This window comes from Engystomops pustulosus, chromosome 2, assembly GCF_040894005.1.
Source record: "Engystomops pustulosus chromosome 2, aEngPut4.maternal, whole genome shotgun sequence".
NCBI lineage: Eukaryota > Metazoa > Chordata > Amphibia > Anura > Leptodactylidae > Engystomops > Engystomops pustulosus.
Window position 1 is genome coordinate 99,827,855 of NC_092412.1, and position 22,556 is coordinate 99,850,410.

The following is a 22,556-nucleotide window of genomic DNA, read 5'->3' on the forward strand; positions in this document are numbered from 1 at the left end:
GCTTGGGTAATGCCCCCAAAGCACTTAAGCTTTATTTAAATATATTTTGATCCAAAAATACATTTTTGTGGAATTTTGGCACACTCATTAAAGAAAATCTACCATCAGAATCTATAATGTAAACCAGAGACACTTGCTCATAGTTTCAGACATTGTGACTGTGGTAATCATGTGGTAATAATTGATATCCATGACCTCTTTCCTTCTAAACAACTTTTAAATTATGCTAATAAGCCAGAAGGGCTCTACCAGAGCCTTATCATGTTCTGTCCTCACAGGCTCTTTTCACAGATTTCCCCCTCCCCCTTGATCCCTGGTAGTTCTCCCCTGCATCTTCCTGCATTATTCTAACGGAAGCAAAGTCTTGCTGTCTGGATCTTTGTGTATGTTTTCCTGGTTCATCATGCTTGATATTGATGTTAGATTTCCTTTGACAGCCTTTCCTACAGACCATTGACATTTGTGGGTATGTTTAATACATTGCTCTCTTAAAGGACATCTACCACCAGGATGAAGGATTGTAAACCAAGCACACTTACATGCTGGTGTATGCCCCCTTTGGCAGGATCCACTCTTCTTGTAGCTTCTTATGCCTTTGTTGTCAAGAAATACCAGTTTGAACAATTGTGGAAATGAGAGTGAGGGGCTCCAGGCTCCATTGACATCTATACAGCCCGGAGCCCCCCAGGTTAATTTGCATATTTTTTTTTTCATGAAAATAAGGTCCTATGAAGCTAAAAGAAGAGCAGAACCTGTCAGAGGGGGCATACACCAGCATGTGATTGCCCTTGGTTTCTTCATCCTGGTGGTAGATTTCCTTTAACCCCTTAAGGACCAGGCCCTTTTTCGTTTTTGCGTTTTTATTTTTCACTCCTCACCTTGAAAAATCTATAACTTTTTTATTTTTCCGTGTACAGAGCTATGTGATGGCTTATTTTCTGCGTAACAAATTGCACTTCGTATTGATGGTATTAAATATTCCATGCCGTGTACTGGGAAGCGGGAAAAAAATTCTAAATGCAGTGAAAATGATGAAAAAACACATTTGCGCCAATTCTTGTGGGCTTGGTTTTTACAGCTTACACTGTGCGCCCCAAATGACAGGTCTATTTCATTCATTAGGTCAATACGATCACGGGGATACCAAATTTGTATAGGTTTTATAATGTTTTCATACATTTACAAAAATTAAAACCTCCTGTACAGAAAAAAAATTCTTCATTTTGCCGTGTTCTTGCGCTAATAACTTTTTCATACTTCGGTGTATGGAGCTGTGAGTGATGTCATTTTTTGCGACTTCTGATGACGTTTTCAATGCTTCTATTTTTAGGACTGTGCGACCTTTTGATCACTTTTTATAGAATTTTTTCTATTTTTCAAAATGGCAAAAAAATGCCATTTGCGACTTCGGGCGCTATTTTCCGCTACGGGGTTAAACGCAGTGAAAAACGGTTATTATATTTTGATAGATCGGGCATTTTCGGACGCGGCGATACCTAATGTGTTTATGATTTTTACGGTTTATTTATATTTATATCAGTTCTAGGGAAAGGGGGGTGATTTGAATTTTTATGTTTTTTTAATATAATTTTTTTTTTTTTACTTTTTTTTATTTATTTTTTTTACTATTTTTCAGACTCCCTAGGGTACTTTAACCCTAGGTTGTCTGATTGACCCTACCATATACTGCCATACTACAGTATGGCAGTATATGGGGATTTTGCATACCATCTATTACAATGTGCAGATCGCACATTGTAATAGATAGCCTCGATCATGACAGCCTCGGATCTTTGTGTGATCCCAGGCTGTCATGGCAACGGATCGCCGCTCCCCGGTGACGTCACGGGGAGTGACGATCGGAGCCAAGATGGCGGCGCCCACGCGCCGCCGGCTCTTTAATGCCGCCGGCAGCTTTGCCGGTGGCGATCAAAGGGTTAACACCCGCGATCGGTGCAAGCACCGATCGCGGGTGTTAGCAACGGGCATTTGCTTCATTATGAAGCAAATGCCCGGTGAGTATGAGGAGGGCTCAGCCCGTGAGCCCTCTTCATACTCCCCCATGCGCAGTAAGACGTAAGGGTACGTCTTATTGCGCTATGGGGTTAAGTTCCCAGTACATAATTTTAGAGGGATTGAAGTGCTCAACTTTTCCATTGCACAGGTTACATAGTAAGATTACAGCATTCTCCTATACAAGTCAATAAGCCATCTTCAAACACGAATGCTACTGTATCAAATCAATCTCATGTGGATATCCGTGCAGCCTGTAAAATAGAGATAACAGGGCCATAACTACAGTTGTAGCAGCCATCGCCGCCATTATGGGACCCACAGTGTCAAGGGGGCCCTGTCATCTGACCCGACACTATCAAATGGATGGATGATATGCAGCATTATATACATGTTATACTGCACATTGAGAATATAAATGTGCTTGATTGTCACTCACACTCATTCAAAAGGAGGCCCTGCTTTTTCTAGTTATGCCCCTAAGGGAAAAGGAGTGTTTTGTAGTGTCTACCATAGGCACTTACACAGATATACATTCCTTTTATAAACATCTACTGCTTTCCCCATTTGTACCATTTATGTTATAGATTCTGATTCTGGCCTTTTTTATGCCACCCTAAATAAGATATATGAACGCATCAAACTGATAACATGATCAGTCTATTGTTATGAGGATTTTTAATATCCTGGCTTCTTTACTTTCTTAGGATACATTCACACGCCCCCTTTTGGGGGACGTATATAGAGCCGACGTATATACCCTGTATATACATCCCCCATAGACTGCAATTGGCTCACGGCGCCGTACTGTTCTATAGCTGGCAGAAAGATAGGACATGTCCTATCTTTCCCCAGAATACGGCGCCAAGCACCATATATCACTATGGAGAGGGGTGGTGGAGAGCAGCGCTCACACCCTCCTCCTCTCCCCGGCGCCAACGTATGTCCGCCTTGCTACGTTATGGCAGGCACACATTGCGTGAATGTAGCCTTACATTGCGCAATTATTCTGATTGTACAGTACTGATACAGCAGTCCATCGTACCTCATGGTATAGAGCAGTGTCCCATCATCTTCAAGGCGTAGTAGTTTGTTAGGGGTAGTTATGTTGTGTGCAATAGATTTTTTGCCATTGTGGAAAAATGTGTCAGGCGTCCAAATTTTACTAGCCAGCAAGTTGTTAAGGGGAAGACGTTGCATAGGTCCTTGAAAGCTAAGTCTTTCATCCTTCCAGCTCTGACGGAAAAATACATCAATGGTGTATTCCTGGAAAACAATGCCAACGGTCATCAATTTTTACTTCTTATAATCAATATGAGCTGATACACAATCTTTTGAAAATTTTTTATAGAATTATATATTTTACCTTTATTAATTTACAGTAACTCAATTTATATCAGAAATTAAAACACCCTCTATATCCTTGGTTGGTAGTACAGGTGGTCCCCTACTTAAGGACACCCGACTTACAGACAGTTACAGAGGGTCCTCTCTGACCCCTGTGGTCTCTGGAGAAGCTCTCTGGATGTTTTACTTTACTCCCAGGATGCAATGATCGGCTGTAAGGTGTCTGCAATGAAGCTAAATTGATAATCCTTGGTCCCATTACAGCAAAAAATATTGAAAATCCAATTGTCAATGGGACAAAGAAAATGTTTTGTCTGGAGCTGCAATTATAAAATATACAGTTCCGACTTACATACAAATTCAAATGAAGTACAAACCCAAGGAACCTATCTTGTACGTAAACCTGAGACTGCATGTACTGATCTTTAAAGCAGACAAAATCTTTTTTTAAAAAACATTTTTCTAAACAGTTTTTTAAGCTTTTTACTTATCATTGGGATTTAGTTGTGTTTACTGTACTATATATCCTGAATAAATTTAATTCTAATAAATTTAATTCATATTGGAATCACTAACTTGCTTCAATAAATGAACTTGCCAAAACTGTACAATAACAGCACAGATGCATGTGACATTACTCTCATGCATTCTCTTCATTAACTGTTTCTCATTTGAAGCAGGCAAAGCAAGTTATGAATGCAGTCAATTGGTCACAACATCCTTGCACAGCAGTATTTCTGACCACTGACTGTGCAGAGGACTACAATATACTTCTGTTCAAGAGAATGAGGCTGTGTAGCGGTAACTTGCACAGCAGGTGCTTAACTAGTGCTGTGCTTATTTATCCTGAGGATCGGCAGGGGTCCCAGAAGTCAGATCCCCGCAGTCACTAAGTGATGGCAGTAATAATCCATCACTTTTCAGGGACGAATATAACGTAAACATTTGCTAAAAAAAAAAAGAAAATAATAATAAATATAATAATTAAAGAACAGTTACTCATAGATCCAGGCACAGTCACTATGGTGATATTCTTATATTTGTTATCCATTGCCTCCTTTCTTCTCAAATCAAGAATGAAGACTTTTTATGTGATGCTAATGAGCCTGAAGGATTCTGTAAAATTAACTCCAATATATATGTTACCAACATATTTGGTATGTCTGCATTCAACAGAAACCACCAGAAAAAAGTAGACACTGAAAGTTATGGATGAAAAAAATGTTTAAAAACCATCGTCTAGATCAGTGGTGGCGAACCTATGACACAGGTGCCAGAGGTGGCACTTGGAGCCCTTCCTGTGGGCACTCAGGCCATCCCCCCAATTTCACCAAACAGGACCTCTTCCACCAAATCTTCCTGCAGTCCCAAGCAAATTAAGGGATGCTGCTCTCAGTGCTTTTTGAAAAGTAAGAAGGTGTTGACTGAACTGCATTGTCTTTGGAGGTCGTCCTGCTGGACCCACTATTCTTCCTGGAGAGAAGCAACAATGATAATCTGAGCTTGCCCACCTTCTTTCAACTGCATTGGTGGCCTTACTGGCCATCACTGGTCTAGATGTTCCAGTGTTTACAAAACTTCTTTAAGATAGCTGTTAAGTAAACTAAATGTGCTCAGTCTAAATGGTGCCATTCAAATATAAGTTGCCTGCAAAATACAAGCCTTCATGCTGACAGAAACATTTAAAAAAAGAAGATCATGGCTCTTGGATCACACAGATGAAAATAAAAGGGCATTAAGTCACTCTGTTCTTTTAAAAATTAACCCGACGAAAATGCGGTCCTCGGACCCTTAGAAAATGTGCCCAAATGTCGTTGTTTCAACATCATGCCCCTAATACTGCCCACGGATGTGGCCTACAATAGGCTGTAGTGGGCGCCTGCTCTTGACATGCCATGACCACTAAGGCTAGAGGTGACTAAAGGTGCTTGACTGGACTATAGGTAGGGAACTCATAATTTTTAAATATAGAATAGAAAATTTCATCTCAGACAACTCCTTTACAGGGAACCTGTGATCAGCAATTGATCTAATAAACCACTTCTAGCATATTATCAGGCAGCGTAACACCTTCTAGTTTTGTGTTTCTTTCATGGTCCAGTGTGGTGGCCTCATGCAGAAAATCAACTTTTACAATGAAGTTGGCTTTCTGAGGAACAGAGAGTGTGTCTTCAGTGGTAAAACTCCACCTCCTTAAATTTATACAACCAATTTACATCTTTTATGAACAATGCCACCACCAAGAAACATGATCTGGAATGTGTTCAGATACTATCATACTGATAGTTGTTAATTAGGTCAATTTCTGATGACAGGACTTTTTTCTAAGGACTTTTAAAGTAATTTTTTTCCAAACCCACTTGTTAAAGGGAACCTGTCACCACATTTTCACAAATACAGCTAGTCATGGGTTGCCCTAGAGTTCTATTAACTGACACCCTTCTTTTGTCTTTATCTGTTGTCTATTTCTTTAATATACAACCATAACTTACCATTTCTGTATCTGATACTGGTCCAAAACTTGTAACATAAATGTCTGTCTTCACTTGAGTAATTCTTTCTAAAAATAAACAAACGGAAAAAAGATACAGTTATTATTTAGGAGCAATAATGTGTATACATAATCCAGGAAGAGACATTTTTGAAGGGTTGTTTTACAAAACTAGGAAAATTGGGTATATTTCTCAGGATGTGTACAACCATTCTTTTGGGCATCAAGCCCTGAAATAATCACAAATCCTGGCACAGCACCATACATTGAGATAATTTACCTTTAACGCAGTAGAATGTGTTAACTGTACTTAACCCCCAATGTGTTACGTGTACTTTACCAAAATATGTTTTCTCAACTATTTAATGGCTTTCCAAGGATATTTGTTGTCTTCTGTGAAAAGCTGCAGCAAGAGACATACAATGCACAAAAAAGTCTAAATCATAACACAAACCCCACATATATTGTATCACCTCATCTGTAACAACCTGTAGAATAAAAGTAAACAATTATTGAACCCGTGCGATGAACGCCGTAAAAAAAAATTGTTAAAAACCTGCAAAAAATTATGATTTTCACCTATTTAATCCCACAAAAAATGCAACAAAAAGTGATTTAAAAAACACATGTACTCCAGAATGATACTCTTGCAAACTACAACATGTCCTGCAAAAAAACTAGCCATCAACCAGCTCTGTAGCCAAAAAAGTTAAAATGTTATGCCATCCGAAAGACGGCGATGCAAAAAAAGATAGAAAAAGATTGATTTTCCCCATATTAGGGTTTTATTTTGTAAAACATAAGAAAAAATATTCAAGTATGATATCCCCGTAATCGTATGGACCCATAGAATAAAGATAACATAATTATTAGGCTAAACGCTGAACGACAACAAAAAAAAAAATTACTGATGTTTTGCTACTCCTGACCTAAAAAAAAAAATAGGGGATGCCAACCCCAAAATGTAACACTTGAAGAAGCATCTCGTCCCGCAAAAAAATGCCATCACATGGTTCCAATGACGAAAAAGCTAAAATTTTATAGCCTACAAAAGGGGCCTATGAGGAAACTAAAATCCTGGCATCTGCAGGGCTCTCCTTCCCTACTGCCCCCCGCTGTGCCCCCATAAAACTAATAACGGCCACATGTGGGGGGTCTCTGTGCTCGGGAGAAATTGCATAACAAGTTGTCAATTCTGAAAATAGAGAAAACCGGCATTCAATTTGCAAGCCGCGTGACATCAAGATAAATTATCCAGGCATTTCAAAAATGCTAAAAATGTAAAGTAGACATATGGGAAATTTTATTCAGCAACTTATTTAGGTGGTAAAACTATCTGCCTGAAAACACAAAGATTTAGAATTTTGAAAATGGCAAATTTTTCAAAATTTTTTTTTTGTAAATAAACTCAAAACATATCAGCCAAAATTTACCACTAAAATGAAGTACAACATGTGAGGAAACAATCTCAAATTGATAAGTACTAGTAAAACACTGAGCCGCTACTGGTTTGGCTCTGCTCTGGAGCCGAGCCAGTATTGGGAGTCACGGGGTGTCACAGGTAATCTACTGCTGACATCTCCGAGTAACACGGAGTGGGTTCCAATAGCGGGTGTTTAACCTGTTAAATGCCATGGTCAGCGCGATCACGGCATTTAACTTGCCTGCCAATTAAATACCTCATCTATTACGTGAGGACAATGTGAGGTAACAATCTCATAATCACTTTGATAAGTACTTTGATACTGATAAGTAACAGTGTTCCCATATAAAAGTAAAAGTTATAACCATATAAAGCGACGGATGACAGAATACAAAAAATGGGGCTGAGCCATAAGCTACAAAATGGCTAAGGGATTCCTTAGGTCGTTGGCAAGAACCAATCTTGTATTTATACACAACAAACTGAATAATTATCCTGTTAGGTAAATTTTGGGAAATAATTAGCAAAAAATGGTTCTCCCAAAAATGATAAAGAATTTCCATAAAGTCTTCATGCGGCTTTATGTGAAAGTTATAATGGTACCATGGATAAGAAGTGAGATCATCTATTGATTTTAGTGTAGGAAATGATGGTGCTTTCTATACTGTTGTATCTTCTATTCTAGACTGTAACTTTGTATTGCTTTTTATTCAAATTTGTTTTTTGTGATGAAATGCTGATGTAGACATTTGGATGGCTTTGCCCATGGCACTTAAGCGGTAAACGGTCACAATCAGTCCAGAACCAATCTCTGGTGTTAGTGAGACTGTGTACTGCATACTGCAGAAGACAGCCTCTTTGTATGGAGAGGGCTCACCCCATGAACAAAATCATGATTTACTATTCTGTTACTTGTTGTTTAGGTGTTAAATAAAGATAAATAAATAGAACTTATTTTTTTAATTATCAAGAATATCATCAAAATATGTTTATCTTAGAAACCTGGTTTAAAGAAAAATAGGTATTTTCTGGTGACATATTCCCTTTAAGAGCTCAGAGAATAATGAAACTTTTTTCCATTTTGTAAGTTCCCTGTTAGGGAGGATACTTACTTATTACTTTTAGTAGATATGGTTAAAGGGGTGTTTCCAGATTACCAATATACCGGTAAATGATCTGTCAAAGGACTGTTCTATCATAATCTTCATGTAAGAATTCAGAGGGGAGGGCTACGCAAAATTTAATAGTAAAGGCTTTTCTTCTAGGGTGATCAAAATGCTTTTATAAGTATGCTGATAAAATAAGCTTCAAGACTTGAGCGAAGTTGCAACAAGAACTTGGTTTGATAATAGAAGCAAAATGTTCAGAAATAAAAGTAACATAGTGAAATTTGTGCTGTAGTAGCTATTGGCACAATAGATATTTTACTCTTGTTTTGCATCTTTCTGTGAAAAAAAATTTGCGGAGAGATATGGATAACTGCCTTAAATGCAGGATGGGTGATGCAAAGGGCATTTACATGACTTGCCAATCTCTAACACTAAATAATAATTAGTAGAATTATGTAAGTGACAAAATATTAAAATCTATAATACTCTGATCCCATGGAAATCAGATTATGCATATTAGGGAATCTAGATTTGTTTACAGCAAATAAAAAAGGTATGTGTCAAGACTTTGCACACAAATTCTGTTGACTGTTACATTTACATAAGTTAATAAGGAATATTAATTAGATCATTTACTAGACGGCAGGCAGTTCCCCGAGTCTGTAGAAATGTATTTCGTCGTTGCTGCAGTTATTCCTGCTCCTTCTGAAATCACAGGGGCAAGACTGGGTCTCTGGCCTTGTTTATTAGTGATTCTGCCTATTCCTTTCCCCACTGCACAGCACCGAGGCTGATACAAAAAAATATTTGGCTATAAATATATGACATATATTCATATTTCAAAGCAAAATAGTAAAAAATCCACCCTCTGCAGTATGGCAAATAACACCATAGTCTCCTTGTTTGCATGAGACTATGCATATATTATCAAACCGAACAACACACAAGAGGGAATTCATTTATAATGATCATTTTATGTTAATCTGGAAATTAAAAATCTCTAAATATCCTTTACATTTAAAAAGGATTTTTTTTCCCATTTTTTAACATTAACCCCAAATGAAACTAGAAATTAAAAGTTTAATCCTTTACCATTTGTTAATTTAAGCTTTGTTACACGAAAAATGCTGCATACATTTTTAGGGAATCAGAACTAAAAATGAAGTTATGGCTAGTGTTGAATAGACCTGAACTGTCACCCCCAACTGCATCGACCAATAATACCTGTGGTCGGTACTGGGAGTGATCTCCTGTGTTATCTCTTTAATTACTGTTGGCTGAGCCACAAGCTTCAATGTGGCACATGTACTACCATTTTGGAGAAGGACAGTGGCTCCACGATGAAATCACGGGCAGCGACAATTTTCCCCAAAATGCATTGTTGTGGTGTAAAGGAAATCCACCACTAGGATAAAGAATTGTAAATCAAGCACACTGACATACTAGTGTGTGTCCCTTCTGGTAGGTTCTGCTTTTCTTTTAGCTTCTTAGAACCTTGTTTTTACAATAAAAAGGTTTCACTAATTATGCAAATGAGCCTCAGTATGTCAGTGTGCTTGGTTTACAATTCTTCATCCTGGTGGTAGATTACCTTTAAATCCTAGTGATGGCTTTGCCAGTGGTGTTTAATGGGTTTACACCTGGAATCGGTGCCACCACTGATCATTGGTGTTACCTAGGTGGTTCAGGTTTGGGTTTGTTGCCCTAACCCGAACAGAATTTTCAACTAGTTATGGCCCTTAAAACACTATGTCCGTAAATTCGCTAAAATATCTGATCATTAATACCTTTTCAGGCCTCATCATTAAGGGGGATAAAGGGTTTGTCTGGGCTTCTACATTTTTAACTAGTGGTGTGAGGGGCTGAAGAAACAAGAAGGCAGCTATACTTATTTCCCGCCAGTGCTCCGTTCCAACAGCGAGCCTCTCCTAGTTGGTCCCAGCCTGCCTCTGCCTGCAGCCTGTGTAAGCCTGTATGTGACCTGAAGTGGGTCCTATGGATGTGACGCCAGTGCTAAGCCTCTCAATACGTACAGAGACCAGCTGTTGGAGGCACAGTGCTGGATTAGAGTTCAAAAGGGAGGTACTTACAGCTGCTTTCTTGTTTTTATAGTCCCCTTTCCCCACATCACTTGTAAAAAAAATATTGCAGTCTGACCAACCCCTTTAAGAAACATTGCGTAAACAATATTCATTAACACCATAGCTTGTTCACTTCTATTCAGCTCAGTCACCAGTATCATTTTGAGTTAATTTGGCAGGTTTATTACATTTACAGCAATAATTGTGTTAACCTGGATGTATAATGGCCAGGGGTTGCCAATAAATCATTGTACTCTCATCCCAGGCTTTGTTTCAAATAATGAACATTGAGGAACCCGAAAGGAATTATTGTAGAAGAATTGTGCAGCAATATTGTAATGTTAATAACCCTATCATTTACATATGTCAGCTCTGAAAAACATTGAGCTAGCCCTCAATTTTAATGTCACCAAAGAAGTATATCCATATGAAATGAATAGAAAAATAAAAAAGTGTTGCCCCTACGTCTAGTATTTGAAAGGGAATTTGCCTGGTGGTTTTTGTTTTGCAAAGGGGCATCAGCCAGTTGTTCCTCACAATGAAAGTCAAGCATAAGTTTTCAAAGCCTGCGATTGGCTCATGCAACTTTTACCTAGCAAGGGACAAGATAATCATGTCTTATGGAGCAATGACAGAGTGAGTAGGTGACTGCCATCACAATGTAAGTACTTGAAGGACACCACATGATAGGTCATTACTTTAAGCTGGAACTCTTTGTTTGGAAAAGCACCTGAAAGGTTCCTTTTAAGTCTCTGTGCTCACTAGCATCATGTTGATCATGTTTAGAGCTGTGATGGATAGCCCCAGTGATGGATGCTTTTTAAAGGTTTCCAGTGTTTATTTCGCTGACATTTATGGGGTCTGCTAGTGTACCGTTTTGGTTCAGCCATTCTTGATAACAGAAAAAGTGCTGCATGTAGCAGCTTGATGTGAACCATAATGGATTCATAGAGCACAGAAATCACACTGTATGCACTACAATGAAATATTAATGCTAATAATATCCATCCCATACAAATATCCATACAAGAAATGTTAATATTTAGTCTTAGAACATGGGACTTAGAAATTGATGTGTGACAAAGAGGCTAAAAGCTGTTTAAAGTTCAAAAGTAAAGCTTTATCTTTAGTCATTGGATTTTTCATTCCAATCAATGAGAATTGAAAGGAATTCCACAATATGTAATTTATTTTGCCAAACCCATTTTCTAGACAGCAAAAAATAATATACATACCACATAATCTGTGGAGCATCCCTTTAAATTAACAATTACTGACGTTTTACCCAAATTTCACATTATATCCCCGGATAGAAAAATGGCAACACTAAAAACACTTATACTTCTTACTGTTCTAATGACTGAAAATTGTCAAGGTAATATTTACAAATGTGCAATAAATAGCTTAGTAGAGCTGCTGCTATCGCTACTAGATTCTATATAATGAGAAAAATGAGCATAACAATATTTTCCCATATTCAATAATTCTAGTGTAAGGAGACCTTTCATGTGGAGACTAATGAATATGCATGAGGAATCCAGTGATGTAAGTAGGAGGTCTATATTCTCAGAAGGCTATTCCGACCCTCCTGTTACATAATTGATACAAAATAATCAAGCTCCAAGGGACTCTTACAGGCTTGTGGAAAATGACAGAAAGATGCAAGATCTTGTAAGAGGAGGAAATGAAGCCTACAAAATGTGCTACAGTGTTTAAAAAAAGAACTGGAAGTAATATGTATCACAAGCAGCTTCCTTCATTATGCGTATGTTACTATATTAGACTGATTTGACTGCACTTTGCTTACTCATTGCTCGTATACTGTAAACGATAGCTAAACACTACTATATAAATGCAAGCAAGGCCGTTTATTAGGAACAACATTTATGGTAAATCTGATATATTTTATATATCATTAAATGCAAAATATGTAACCGGACCTTTACAATCTCCAGGCACGGTAAAATAGTGTTCTTATCATATTGCTATAAGCTTTCTATATTGCATGGGCTTCCTCTAACCATACTCACTTAATAATAATAGGCAGTGGTGTACCTAGGACAGGATGGGCCCATAGCAAACATCTGCTGTGAACCCCTTCCCTCTTAAAAAAATGTATACATATTTGTGTACACACGTTTACACAATTATACACATTTATATACTCATATACACATACTCATTTACACTAGTTCTATACTCCTACAAGCACACTTTCACACACATACAAACATGTATACACACATACACATACATTTATGTACTGTAGTTATGCCCCTGGCTATATGAAACTATAATATGCGAATCACAATCATGTCAATTGACCGTAAGTAAAAAAAAAAAAATGTCAAAAGGAAGTAAGAATAATTAAAACCTCTGCAAAGATTTCTCTGCGCTAGGATAAGAAAGGCTCAGTAGTACAGGTAGTCCCCTACTTACAGACAACCCACAGTTACAGACAGACCCCTCTGACCTCTGGTGAAGCTTTCTGAATGCTTTACTATAGTCCAGATTGCAATAATCAGCTGTAAGGTGTCTGTAATGAAGCTTTATTGATAATCCTTGGTCCCATTACAGCAAAAAATGTTTAAACTCCCATTGTCACTGTGGCCAAAAATTTTTTGGTCTGGATCTACAATTATAAAATATACAGTTTCAACTTACATACAAATTCAACTTAAGAACAAACCTCCGGACCCTATCTTGTACGTAACCCGGGGACTGCCTGTAATGCTATTTCACTGATGGATAATCAAAAATAGTGACTTTTGTATGATTTTTGCATGTCTTGTTTTTAGTCAAAAAGTCAAATAAAACCTATGCATAATGAGTTTCTGACCATAGTTGAGTTAGATGTTTGTGATTAAAATTTGACAATCATTCAGTCTTTAGAAGAAAAAAAAAAGATCATCTTTTACTAAATTGTAATATCATTTCTTATTAATTACATTAAATAGAGAAAAATATTTTATTTATTTGGGGGATTATTAAAGGTTTGGAGATCTCAAAATGTTTTTATCAGAGAAGAAACATTACAGCAGGGTACTCAGGGCATAACTCTATGAGCCACAGCTACATACTAGTGGGTCCAGAGGCTGGACTCATGGTCACAATACTGTCTTTAGATTTTCTTTTTGTTGTTGTTAATGTTTTAAGTAATTTTTTTCCAGTAACTAAGAAATTGTATATTAAATATTTGAATAATATAACAGTAAAATAAACAATAAGCCCAAAAACCTAAAAAAATGAAAAATATACATTTCTTTCCTGAAATCATATGAATCTTACTTTTTATTTATGCGTATGGGTGAGCAGGTCAACTTACTGTAAGTTCTTGACTGTACCCAAACTTAAAAATCCTGTTTGGGCCCAAGCTCCAGTACCAAACCCAGACAATGACAACTCACCCTACCCCCACCACCAGTAACACACACGGGTGTTAACTGTTTAAATGCCGACAGCAAAGTTGCCACCAGTGTTTAAATCAATGTGGCACATGTGTGGCGTCATCGGGAATTGCCTATTCGCCCATAATGGTGGTGTTTAGTGTAGCTGGCAAGTAAATACAGGCGTGCACGCACCTGATTTTTAATGTTACCAGCAATATTGCCGGTGACATTTAAACAGTTAACACTTCGGATTGACAAACAATGACTTTGCCGTTCATATCCGCTCATCCCTATTTCTATGGAAATAAGTTCAGTGTTGCTAAAAAAAACATTTTTAAATATGTAGCTGACACTTTAACTGTTAAGTACAGAAGACTATATTAATTGATAAGCCTAAAGTTTTCATTAGGCTACTGTTTACTCAAATTTTATTTATATTGTCCATTGATTAAAGGTTATTAACACTTTTGTAGATCATACAAAATATATTGTGACAAAGGTACAGCAAGTGATTACACAACTTGGAAGATAACAGTATATAACAAAGGAGTTTTCTGACGAGTGAACCAGTTATTAGAGATGGGCAAATTTTTCAAAATTCGATTCGACACGGTTCGCCAAACTGAATCGTATCGATTCAAGGCATGTGATATAACGGTAAATCACATGTCGGGTGCGGGTGGATTGAGAGGGCTCATCGGCTCATCGGAAGCGGTGAACCATCGCCATGACAGCCTCAGGTCTTCCGAAGACCCAAGGCTGCTTCGGTTTAACCCCTTCATTACAATGTGCGATCAGCACATTGTAATGAATGAGGGAAATCCCCATATACTACCATACTGTAGTATGGCAGTATATAATAGGATCGATCAGACAACCTAGGGTTAAAGTACCCCAGGGAGACTGAAAAATAGTAAAAATTAAAAAAAGGTTAAAAAAATTATAATAAAAAAACCTAAAAATTCAAATCACCACACTTTACCTAGAATTGATATAAAAATAAATAAACAGTAAAAATCACATTAGCTATTGCCCGTCCGAAAATGCCCAATTTATCAAAATATAATAACGTTTTTTCACTGCGTTTAACCCCTGGAAATAGGAAGAAAAAAGAACTGTGCTATAATGGACCGTATAAGTAATCTTTATTAATCCATAAACTTACAACTGCACAAGGTTAAATTAAAGAGTTCAATTAAAAGTACATAAGTACACAAAAAAACACACTGGATGTACGAAGCACAGTGGCTCCAATCCACCCACCACCCCTAACAATAGGTATAGAAGCGTATACAAGGTGCCAAGGATAAATATCCTATTCTGTATCAATATTGATGACCACAAAACACAATACAAATGAATACATATATTCGGAAGAAATAAATTACTGTCTGCCAAAACCCCCCCACAGCTGTCAATATGACGAGGCAAAAATGTAAACAACAACAGATAAAGTGCACGTGCAAAAAAGCACTGATAGTCAACTGCACAGTCATCTGTCACAGACCCCTGAGGAAGTCGCGGATAGCGATGACACGCATGGGGAACCTCCCACCCCTATCAGCTTTTAGATGTTAGTATGGGCATTGTCACTTTTGTTTGACCACTGTTTCTCCCGGGTGTTGGGCCGCATTGGAGCCCAGCCCAGCTTGTCTTAGAGGTGCAGTTGACTATCAGCACTTTTTTGCACTTGCACTTTATCTGTTGTTGTTTACATTTTTACAGTCGCAAAAAATGACACCACCCATAGATCTGTACACCAAAGTATAACAAAGTTATTAGTGCCAGAAGCTGGCAAAATATATATATTTTTTTTTTTTGTACAGGAGGTTTTCATTTTTGTAAATGTGTGAAAACATTATACAACCCATACAAATTTGGTATCCCTACCACTATACAGTGAAGAACACTACCGCCAAACAGTGAAGAACACTTCCGTCATACAGTCAGGAACACTACCCCTAAACAGTGAGGAACCCTATGGTCATACAGTGAGGAACACTACCATCATACAGTGAGGAATACAGCCATACAATGTGAAAACATTATATAACCCATACAAATTTGGTATCCCTACCACTATACAGTGAAGAACACTACCGCCAAACAGTGAAGAACACTACCGCCAAACAGTGAAGAACACTACCGCCAAACAGTGTAGAACACTACCACCATACAGTGAGGAACACTGCTGTCATACAGTAAGAAACACTACTGCCATACAGTGAGGAACACTACCGTCATACAGTGAGGAATACAGCCATATAGTGAGGAACACTACTTCCAAACAGTGAAGAACACTTCCGTCATACAGTGAGGAATACAGCCATACAGTGAGGAACACTTCTTCCAAACAGTGAAGAACACTACCGCTATACAGTGTAGAACACTTCCATCATACAGTGAGGAACACTACCCTTATACAGTGAGGAACACTATGGTCATACAGTGAGGAACACTACCTCCATACAGTGAGGAACACTACCATCATACAGTGAGGAACACTACCCACATACAGTGAGGAACACTACCCACATACAGTGAGGAACACTACCCCCATACAGTGAGGAACACTACCGCCATACAGTGAGGAACACTGCTGCCACACAGTGAGGGACACTACCCACATACAGTGAGGAACACTACCGCCATACAGTGAAGAACACTACCACCATACAGTGAAGAACACTACCGCCATACAGTGAGGAACACTACCGCCATACAGCGAGGAACACTACCTCCATACAGTGAGGAACACTTCTGCCACACAGTGAGGGACACTACCCCCATACAGTGAAAAACACTACCGCCATACAGCTAGGAACACTAACGCCATACAGCGAGGAACACTACCGCCATACAGTGAGGAACACTACCGCCATACAGTGAGGAACACTACCGCCATACAGTGAGGAACACTACCGCCATACAGTGAGGAACACTACCGCCATACAGCGAGGAACACTACCGCCATACAGTGAGGAACACCACCGCCATACAGTGAGGAACATTACCCCCATACAGTGAGGAACACTACCCCCATACAGTGAAGAATACAGCCATACAGTGAGGAACACTACCACCATACAGTGAGGAACAGTACCGCCATACAGTGCAGGACACTACCGCCACACAGTGAGGAATACAGCCATACAGTGAGGAACACTAAAGCCATATAGTGAAGGACAATACCCCCATACAGTGAGGGACACTAACCCATACAGGGAGGAACACTACAAGCCATACAGTTATGAACACTACCGCCATACAGTGAGAAACACTACCCCCATACAGTGAAGAATACACTAACCCATACAGGGAGGAACACTACCGCCATACAGTGAGGAACACTGCTCCACACAGTGAGGGACACTACCCACATACAGTGAGGAACACTACCGCCATACAGTGAAGAACACTACCACCATACAGGGAAGAACACTACCGCCATACAGTGAGGAACACTACCGCCATACAGTGAGGAACACTACCGCCATACAGCGAGGAACACTACCTCCATACAGTGAGGAACACTTCTGCCACACAGTGAGGGACACTACCCCCATACAGTGAAAAACACTACCGCCATACAGCGAGGAACACTAACGCCATACAGCGAGGAACACTACCGCCATACAGTGAGGAACACTACCGCCATACAGTGAGGAACACTACCGCCATACAGTGAGGAACACTACCTCCATACAGTGAGGAACACTACCGCCATACAGTGAGGAACACTACCGCCATACAGCGAGGAACACTACCGCCATACAGTGAGGAACACCACCGCCATACAGTGAGGAACATTACCCCCATACAGTGAGGAACACTACCCCCATACAGTGAAGAATACAGCCATACAGTGAGGAACACTACCACCATACAGTGAGGAACAGTACCGCCATACAGTACAGGACACTACCGCCACACAGTGAGGAATACAGCCATACAGTGAGGAACACTAAAGCCATATAGTGAAGGACAATACCCCCATACAGTGAGGGACACTAACCCATACAGGGAGGAACACTACAAGTCATACAGTTATGAACACTACCGCCATACAGTGAGAAACACTACCCCCATACAGTGAAGAATACACTAACCCATACAGGGAGGAACACTACCGCCACACAGTGAGGAATACAGCCATACAGTGAGGAACACTAAAGCCATATAGTGAAGGACACTACCCCCATACAGTGAGGGACACTAACCCATACAGGGAGGAACCCTACAAGCCATACAGTGCGGAACACTACCCCCATATAGTGAGGAACACTACCGCTATACAGTGAGGAACACTACCCCCATACAATGGGGAATACAGCCATACAGTGAGAAACACTATCCCCATACAGTGAGGGACACTACCCCCATACAGTGAGGAACACTATCGCCATACAGTGAGGAACACTACACCCATACAGTGGGGAATACAGCCATACAGTGAGAAACAATACCCCCATACAGTGAGGGACACTACCACCATACAGTGAGGAATACTACCGCCATACAGCGAGGAACACTACCGCCTTACAGTGAAGAATACAGCCATACAGTGAGAAACACTACCCCCATTCAGTGACGAATAGTACCGCCATGTTCCTTTCTTCCCAGAGTTCTCTGCCCCATGTAACACGTTCTGCTTGCGGCCATTTTGCTAATAAAAATCGAAATTTGGTCCAACGAATCACTGTAAACTTTGGATTTGTGACGAATCAAATGTTTCCTGAAATTCTAAACGAATTTAGAATCATTAGAATCGATTTGCCCATCTCTACCAGTTATCATGATAGGACATATTTATGACTATATCTAAACATAAAACTAATTATGACCTTATGAAATTGGCATAAATATAACATGATATTATATTTTCCATATGCTGCTGATATCCTTAGGTATGTTCTAAGTGAGGAAACCAAAAAAAACATTATATACTAATACTATATACAATATGACCCAGCATAACGCAAAAGCACCACATTAACACACTGATCATAGAGGCAGCCAAAGTACTTTGGTGAAGGAGCCATTAAAGTCACAACTGTTTTATATCACAATGTAATATGAATGCAATATTTATGATGTATTGGTCCAACAAAGGCCTGGTACATACAGGACACTTTATACACGCAAAGCAGAGCAAATTAAGCCTGAACAAAATACGAAAGAACAAAAATGATGCCGGTCTATGAAGTTCAACAAGTTTTTCTGCAGTGTGGATCTTGGCAATAGTAATGTATATGTTGACGACTAACCAACTCATGTAAAGGGATTTCCAGTAATCTAGTAGATAGTACATATTTGTGATGTTAAATCTTTCAAGAAAAACTTTCAAAACCTTCTAACAACATTCCAAGGTCTTATTGCCCTTACTTATTGCCCTTACAATTTACAATCGCATGATGATAGTACAACATTCTTCAAGAAATAATGATGTCCCCTTGTCATCACCTACCAAACAATTCTTTTCATTTTCAATAAGTAACTTTCTGTTCTTGTTGCATTGTGTGGACCCTTTATAAAACACCTGCCACCATTTTAAGGAGGGCACCTGGCACTGTAGGCATTCTCGGCATGCGTGGCAACAACCATTTAGATGCTACTGGTGACTTTAACGGCATGGGGTTGGGCAAAACGAGACCCCCAAACTTTTTATGACCCAAACCTGCAGTTTAGTGCAATCCCAAACTTTGCAGTTCAGGTCCACTCTACACTTCATGTCATGTAACTACTTTGTTACTGTTTTTCTCCTAAAAATATAAATTTTTATTTTTGTTTATTTGTTAGAATAAACAAATTTTGTAATTTTGTAAATTTTGCAAATTCACCTTTGGTTTTCAACTCTGCCTAAATCCTTTTGGGTAAGCTCTTCATCAGATTCAACACTGCCTATATCCTTTTGGATATTGTCTCAACAAAATTCAATTTGTTGACCAAAATCTGATCAAAGAACTGCTCTACAGGTTCCCAACATTGTGCTGGTCAACTCACTTTGGAACAAAAGCAGTTTTTTTCTTCAACTCTTCCTACAACATTTTTAATGGGTTGTGGTCTGAGGACTGTGGGGCCAGCAACTGTGCTTTCTTGTCATCTCAACGTATGCTTCAAGTCATTGTTCTGCTGGAACAGTATGTCATCTTCTTCATACCCATATTACTAGGGTCTTGAAGGGTCTTGAAATGATCTTAAAGGATACTCACATTGAAATCAGCATTAAGACCCCCATCAATCTTGGTCAAGTATCAAACACCTTTCAGATCATTTGTATTCCTCAAAGCCCAGTCTATTGATTGTCATATCATCAGTTAATCTTCTACGGTCCAGTTTTCATACTTTTTTTGCAAACTAAAGCTCATGCTTTTTATATATTTGTGTAATGTGCAATACATGGTGCTTGCCTGGACATCTATGATCTCACTTTTATGAGCATATGAGTTGACTCCACTGCCATATTTACTGTGCATGAATTGATAGACTTTTTTATGAGCTGGCTATGATGTTATGCTTGGACATCCATGTCTTCACTTTTGAAGAGTGGACATACTTCTTACTCTTCCAACTTTCATGGCATTCACATTATGCAACTTTCTTGGCCGATAATCTGCTATTGATCTGGATGATGCTGTTTCTCTTTTCTTGGAAAATCTTCTTCATTGCTGCTCTTTTATTCAAACCAGTGATTTTTTAACATGGAAAGATTGTTCCACTACCAGGAAAACAGTAACAATGCTGTTACATGGCAAGAATCTGTATAACTAAGCACTTGCTAAATAGTTACATGTCAAATATAGAGTTAGGTCTATACATATTTGGACAGTGACACAAATTTAGTTTTTTTATATAAAGTCCAGACTTTCAGTTTTCATTTGAGGACATCCACATTAACATTGGATGAAATGTTCATAAGTTTCAGCTCTTTAACATGTGCCGCCCTGTTTTTAATGGGACCTAAAGTAATTTGATACTTGACTTAAAGATAAAAGACTGTTTCATGGGCAGGTGTGGGATATTCCTTCATTACATCATTCATAAAGAAGCAGATAAAATGCCAGGAGTTGATTTGAGGTTTGGTGCCTGCATTTGGAAAATATGCGATCGAAGGAGCTCTCCATGCAAGTGAAACAAGCCATCATAAAATACATCCGAGAGATTGCTACAATACTAGTAGTGGCAAAATCTACAGTTCGGCCCATACTAAGAAAGAACAAAGCTGGTGAACCCATTAATGCAAAAAGACCTGGATACCCATAGAAGACAACAGTGGTGGATGATCACAGAATTATTTCCATAGTGAAGAGAAACCCCTTCACAGCAGCCATCCAAGTGAACAACACCATCCAGGACAGGGCCAGCTCCCGGTTTAAGCGGGCCCCTGGGAGGCAGAGCCTTAGTGAGCCCCTTTTCAGAAAACTCACATCGCAGAACCACACTGTTTCCCACCAGTAGCCACACTGCCCCTCCCCACCTGTAGCCACGCTGCCCCACCCACACTCCCCCCCATCCACAGTGCCCACCCCCCGCAGCCACACTTTCCCACCCCACAGCCACACTGCCCCCATTCCCCATAAGGCACACTGCCCCCCCCCCAATAAGGCACACTCCCCCCCCTTCCCACAAGGCACAATCCCCCCCTTCCCCACAAGGCACACTTCTCCACCCCCTACTCCACAAAGCACACTTCTCCCCCCCCTTCCCCACAAGGCACGCTTCCCCCCCTTCCCCGAAAGGCACACCCACCCTGTTCCCCATAAGGAACACTTCTCCCTTCCCCCTTTCCCCCTTCCCCATAAGGCACATATCCCCCCAACTCTGGGAAACAAAAGAAAAACCTCACCTTTCCCTGTCCCCCAAAGCAGCGCCTGCAGCCGCCATCTTTCTTCTTATGCGCTTGCTGTATTCTCCGGCTCTGAAGCCGGCACACGTGATCATGTGCGCTGGCTTCCGAGCCGTCACATACAGTGCGGAGCGCCTCTCTGGGGGAACAAGGAAAGGTGAGTTTGTTAATTTGCTTTTATGCTGCGCTCTGGACGAAAATGCACAAGCCAGAAGGTGATCATTTGTACCAATGTCTTAAAGCAACACTGGTACAATTGATCCGGGGGCCGAATTTTTTTTTGGGCGCCCCAGTGGGCACTTGCCCGGGTAAGCCGGGTGCTGACGCCGTGCCTGATCCAGGATGTATCGATATCCAAATCCATAAAAAGACTGCATGAAAATAAATACAGAGGGTTCACAGCATGGTGCAAGCCACTCATAAGCCTAAAGAATAGAAAGGCTACATTGGGCTTTCCAAAAAAAGCAATATCAACCTCTACCAGAATGATGGAAAGAAAAAGGTATGGTGAAGGCGTGATATACCTCATGATCCAAGGGACACCACATCATCTGTAAAACATGGCAGAGGTAGTGTGATGGCTTGAGGATACATGGCTGCCAGTGGCAATGGGTGACTAGTGTTTATTGATAATATGACACAGGAAAGAAGCAGACAAATGAATTCTGAGTTATACAGAGACATACTGGGGCACATTTACTGAGGTCCTTGTACCAGTTTTCCCAAGCCACCCTATTGTGTCGTGGCTGCACTATTCTTCACGCAACACAAATTTCTGCACTGAAATGGGTGCTCCGTGCACACTTGAACCTTGCACCACATTTATCATGCAAAGTCTGACGAGTGTGTCACACACC

At 39.7% G+C, this 22,556-nt stretch overlaps 2 protein-coding genes across 3 annotated transcripts in view; one reads left to right on the forward strand and one right to left on the reverse strand.

Annotated features, from left to right (window-relative positions):
* GABRA5 (gamma-aminobutyric acid type A receptor subunit alpha5) overlaps positions 1-22,556 on the reverse strand; it is a 122,890-nt gene that overhangs the window by 75,706 nt on the left and 24,628 nt on the right. For both annotated transcript variants that reach the window (XM_072135696.1, XM_072135695.1), the window contains exons 4-5: positions 5,853-5,920; positions 3,059-3,279 (exon numbers count right to left, since the gene is read on the reverse strand). In XM_072135696.1, the coding sequence (XP_071991797.1) occupies positions 3,059-3,279; positions 5,853-5,920 (289 nt within the window). The remainder of the gene's footprint in view (positions 1-3,058; positions 3,280-5,852; positions 5,921-22,556) is intronic.
* The window catches only part of GABRB3 (gamma-aminobutyric acid type A receptor subunit beta3), a 210,762-nt gene that overhangs the window by 37,756 nt on the left and 150,450 nt on the right, over positions 1-22,556 (forward strand). The gene's annotated exons all lie outside the window — the stretch shown is intronic.